The following is a 5219-nucleotide window of genomic DNA, read 5'->3' on the forward strand; positions in this document are numbered from 1 at the left end:
TTTTCAGTAAAATTCATAAAATGTATTATTACTGGTTTATTTTTCGTATTTTTTGGTTTTACTTTTATTCATTAAGTATATTATTACTGGTTTACTTTTGTATTTCGATGTCCAAATTAGTTTCTCTATCTAAAATCGCCATAGACTTTGAGGATGTTTTGTTAAGTGTATCATATGTCATAGAGGGCATTTTGGTCTTTTTACCATTCTTGCTTCTCAAGAACATTCACCCCTTAACCACCCACCAAGATTCATACACAAAACCTAAATCAGATTAATTTCAAGATGATATATTTGCATAATTGTGATTTTGGTGGCTACAATGTGGGAGTTACAAACCCGTTGAGGATTGGCCACCTTGTGGACGCCAGCTCTTAAACAGCAACTAGCAGGCGACTGGGCATCTGATTTGTTTATCACATGATACTCATGGGGTTAGACAACGTGGGCCCGTCCAAAGATTGCCGGTTACAGAACCTTTTGCACAACAATCCCACATCACAAAAAACCAACTCAAGCCAAACCTACATAATAGATCCCACTTAAATAGAGTCGAGAGTAGTAAGATGTATACAGACCAATCATCTAAAAGACAAAAAAGTAGTTTTGCCTCAAAACACAAATTATCACATGAAATGATTACTATATGTTAATTATATCATAGCTACCACATGCAAATTTGTATTATCCTTTCATTTTATTTCAAGAAGTTATATGTTGTTGCTAAAAGTGATTTAAATCTATAGGTTATTGTTGGATTATATACGCAAATACCAAATGGTGATATAAACTTGAAATTGATTCATACATCCCAGCATCATCCAGAAGAAGTTGCGGCATCACCAATGTTCGAATTCGATGGCTCGTTTTGACGAAGGTGAGCCGTAAAACCAGCGTACCAAGCCACCCTCATGATCTGCACCCCAAGAACCAGCACCCACCAGCACACAAGCCCCCTAATCGTATGAACCGTCCAAGCCGGTGCACCAAGCTCGGCGCCTAGCTTCAGACCCCTCATCAGCTGCAACACACGATACGATTCGTACACGACTGGTGTCACTAGCCACACGGGTGACTCCCAGTGCCAGGTCAGCATCTCGGTCAGCATCTGTACCGCAAGAAGCAAAAGATAGGGGCCCAAAAGAATCGCAAACGAAATGGGAGGGAGTTGAGGTTGAAAAAGACCCTTTTCAGAACCCAACATCATGGCTAAAGGAACCATAAAGCCGGATATGGTTGCAACCATGTTCCAGAATCTGTAGCCGAAAGGGGCTTGACTATGGCACGGTTCCTGAGACTCGATGTTTGGGCGTGAGCATGCATCCGCCATCAAAAGGAACAGCGATGCACCCAGATTGAATATGCAGTCGAGCCCGGTCAATGACAAAAGGCTCGCTATATTGGGTCCTAGAAAGATAGAAGATATCGGTAACCAAAGAGTTGGGACCATTCCGGTGGCTAGAAGAACTGATGGGCCCACAAGCCACATTGGCCATCTAATGTACCCAACCTTCGAAACCCTTTTGGTATCTGTCGTTTGAGATTCGGCAGTTTTGGTTTGATCAGAGTCAAGAGTTTCAAATAAGGTGGTGGAACCACTCAAAAACTGGGATTTCGTGGTATCATCTGTGGGGGCATATGTGACGGGTGGAGGCTCCCATGGGGACACGTTTGTGCAGCAAATGGTGCGGTGTTTTGTGGCTAAATGAGGAAAGGTGATCCTGAAGTTTGCGGGTTTCCAAATTCTGCGGTTTGTGGATTGGAGTTTCGGGAGAACCATTGATGCCATTGTAGATGGAGACCGAACTACAGAAGCCATTTTACGGTGTTTTGGGAATGTAATCTACACAACTTTATCTGAGAAGTGCTTCGGGTTTTATCTGAAAGTGAAAACAGGAAGCATTCAAACAGCGCCAACCTACCAAAATATAAATCAAACTAAACAAAACAAACACAATATATCTCAGTCAAAAGTAGGGTCTCGGAGGGGTGGGATGTAAGCAGACCTGTCCTCCAACCCAAATGATACAGAACCAACCAAAAATACGCTTAGGGGCCATTTACTAAACACTTACCCGTTAAGTGCTTACTAGGTCATTTACCTTACCGGATGAACATGGCAAGTGCCGAGAATCTTACACAGTAAGAGCGGTTATAAGGATGGAGAATATACACGGTAAGTGAGGGTGACGACTTTTACCTGGTAAGCGCTTACCAACCTTTTTGATGGAATAAAATCTTATCCGGTAAAGTAAGATAGAGTGTTAGACTATTACAAGTAAGCGCTTACCCGGGTAAATGGTCCCTTAGTAAGTATATCTAATTCTATCGATCACTACTCTTCGCCACATTTGGCCATTTGGGGATCACAAGATGAGAGCCAAAAGATAATACACTGCAATTTATTTAGGTCTTATATGGTATCAATTGGTTAGTAATTCTTGTAATTAGTGTTTATTATTAATAACTGAATGATTCATGAAAACGGCCCCGGGTAGAAGCAAAATCTGCGTACATCCTATCCCCTCCTACATATGTGTGGAATATATAGGGTTTGTTTGGTTTGTTCTTTATTAATAATTGGATGATTATGTTAAGTTTTATTTGATGTAAAAATGTTCTGTTTATTGACTCCATTTGTCAGCAAAGGGTCACTGGTCTAGCAGTATCCGGATTACTTCAAAAACTTGAATATTAGAAATTTCTAACCTGACTCTTTTTTGCCCAAGAGCCTAAAGGTACAAGTACCCAGCCAGATTTAATACTTTGTTATACCCTAGAAGTTGCTATTAGTTATGTTCGCCAGGAGTAAAGGGGAGTAGTTTTGATAAGGGCAAATTTGGAAGGAATATCTGTTACAAGACTTACAAGGGGTAGAAAGGGAGAAGTGGCTTTAAGAGTCTGTTATATAGGTGTGACCGTGTGAGTAGGAGTGGGGCTAATTTGGACGTGAGTCCTATGGAGAGTCTTTGCCTCTCAAAAGCCAGAAAACCCTTTGTTAAATTTTTGAGTGTGAGTAATACAACCAGAAATTAGCATTGATTTTACTGTTCTGATTCGGTGTACATCATACTTGGATTTTCACATGAGGTTTAAAAGTAAGAGGATGAATACAGCAAAATGGCTAAAACAAATGAGTTTTCTTGAAATGAGTTGGTAATTTGTTGACCTTAGATCAAGGGTGTTAGAGTCTCACATCAGCTAGACTTAAACCATTTCTCATGAATTTATGTCAGGACCTCCTTTTGGAGAGTAATCATTGTTCTATCCTCAAAGGCTCTTTTGGAAAGTAACCTAACGGGCTTTCACATATTCTCGCATGGTATTAGGATAGAGGTTTACCTCTCTAGGGACTCGACACTCTGGAGCAAATGTACTCGTCTAGAACCCTCTCGATTATAGCTGTTAAAAGTGCGCCTGCAGCACTGAGACTCATGAGGTTGGATTTTCTATGGTCAAGGCGAGGCACATTCACGAGGCGAGCTAAGGCGCAACGCCTTGGATGAGGTGTTTTTTGGGCCTCGGCACGTCTCATAAATCTTACTGAAATTCTGTGTTTTCTAAATAAGTCTTCTCATCTTCTCATCTCCTAGACCTCAAAAGAAAGACTTATCATCCCCCACGATTAATGCACCAAACCCCTTGTAAATACAGCCAAAACCCACCTCGTCTCTCATCTCCTCACCTTCGCTCTTCCTCTCTCTTTGATCGTGTCCCACTAGGCTATTGCTTTCTTTTGGTCATACCTCTTCAGTAAAAGGTAACATACTTGCATTATCTGGTTTAGTTTCACAAGGGAAAAAAATTTCCCTTGTGGATTGTGGGAAGAGTTTGATCTTTGGTCATGTGGTCCATCTCTTGAATCCTGACTTATTTTTATCTTTCCCTCTATTCTATATATTTATTGTTAGTGTGGTATTTGCATATTTGTCAGCATATTATTCTTTCCCACCCTCCCTCTCAGTCACTAGTTACTTGGTTAGAAGCAACATTAGTATCATTATTTAGTTTTCTGTTTGATAAGATGCGCCACACGCCTAGACCCCGGGACCCCTTTGCGCCTAAGTGCGCCTTGAGCCTTTAAAAACTTCGACATTCTGGGACAATCTATGTCCATCTAGCATCCACTATCTTAACGGGGTTCCACATATTCTCACTTGGTATCAAAGCGAAGTTCTACCACTCTGAGGACTACACACTCTGGGCCAATATGTACTCGTCTAGCTCCTTTTCGATATTTTGGGATAATACGTGCCTGTCTAGCCTCCCTTCTATCCTCAAGGGCTCTCTTAGAGGGTAATCTAATGGGGTTCCACATACTCTTACAAAGGGTATAATGCGAACACCGTACTTAAGTAAGGGGACCCCTAAATCAAACTGATCTATTTACAAAGGGGGATCTAAAGTGGAATGTCAGGCGTATCACGTCATGACTTACGCATGAACTTGCTAAACTTTTTGAAGAAGTTTATCGACCATTTGGAACAAACTTAACAATTCTATAGCAACGACCACTTCCTGATCTGTTCGTTGGACAAACCTACACACATCATTTTGCCATAAAAGTTCTTGAACAATTCTTTGGCAATAATCCATTCCTAATTTGTAGCATTAACCACACTTTACAAAAGGCTAATCAACCACAACGTCATGAATAGCAGCTATGCACTGTTTATAAAGAACACAATAAAGCAATTGAAGCAGCAAACATTTTCAGATTCATATGAACATGTATTTCATAAAGAAATAAATTTGGCTGTTATAGTCCGATTATCACATACACTATTGAAAATTGAAATCGATTTGGTAAAATTCAACATCGTCTTCCCTTCGTATATCAGTTGTAGTTATTCAATCCTCCTAGAAATTCAAAATCGATACCAATTTCGGAATTCAAAGTTAGTCCGATAACCCCCAAAGATTAAACAACTCTTTTGAGCAGTTTTCTGAATTAGGTACAACCAGCTACTAAACTCGCAGAAAAACACGAATAGAAACAAATCAAAATATCAAATAGATTCCAAAGTTTGATTATGTTTCGATTTGCTGATTCATTCAAATATTAACAAAAAGTAACAACATAAGAAATACCAAATTAGGGTTTTGAATAGCTGAAATTACCTCGTTAATCGATTAGGGTTTGTAGAACCCCAGTTTTGCTTCAACTGATTTTGAAGAAAATGATGGCTGCAACATCGACACGAGCTCACCTTTGTTAA

General features: G+C 40.0%; 1 protein-coding gene across 3 annotated transcripts; it reads right to left on the minus strand.

Annotated features, from left to right (window-relative positions):
- Positions 1-342: 342 nt before the first annotated feature.
- Positions 343-5219, minus strand: LOC112528928. 3 transcript variants are annotated; one of them, XR_003070889.1, is made up of 2 exons: positions 5122-5208; positions 343-524 (listed from the first exon to the last, which is right to left on the minus strand). XR_003070889.1 is itself a non-coding variant. In XM_025139971.1 (2 exons), exon 2 carries the CDS (start codon positions 1817-1819, stop codon positions 818-820), a length of 1002 nt encoding a protein of 333 aa, XP_024995739.1. In that variant the 5' UTR covers positions 1820-1880; positions 5122-5219; the 3' UTR covers positions 674-817. The 3 variants fall into 3 exon arrangements, 2 of the variants coding, with proteins under 2 accessions (XP_024995739.1, XP_024995740.1); XM_025139971.1 differs by lacking the exon at positions 343-524 and adding an exon at positions 674-1880 and having other exon boundaries at positions 5122-5219; XM_025139972.1 differs by lacking the exon at positions 343-524 and adding an exon at positions 674-1918.

The sequence above is a fragment of the Cynara cardunculus genome (genome assembly GCF_001531365.2).
Source record: "Cynara cardunculus var. scolymus isolate 2C chromosome LG 16, CcrdV1, whole genome shotgun sequence".
Classification (NCBI taxonomy): domain Eukaryota; kingdom Viridiplantae; phylum Streptophyta; class Magnoliopsida; order Asterales; family Asteraceae; genus Cynara; species Cynara cardunculus.

Bases quoted from the DNA above. Each gene is read 5' to 3' on its own strand.
- LOC112528928 (XM_025139971.1), bottom strand. From the start codon at position 1,819: ATGGCTTCTGTAGTTCGGTCTCCATCTACAATGGCATCAATGGTTCTC.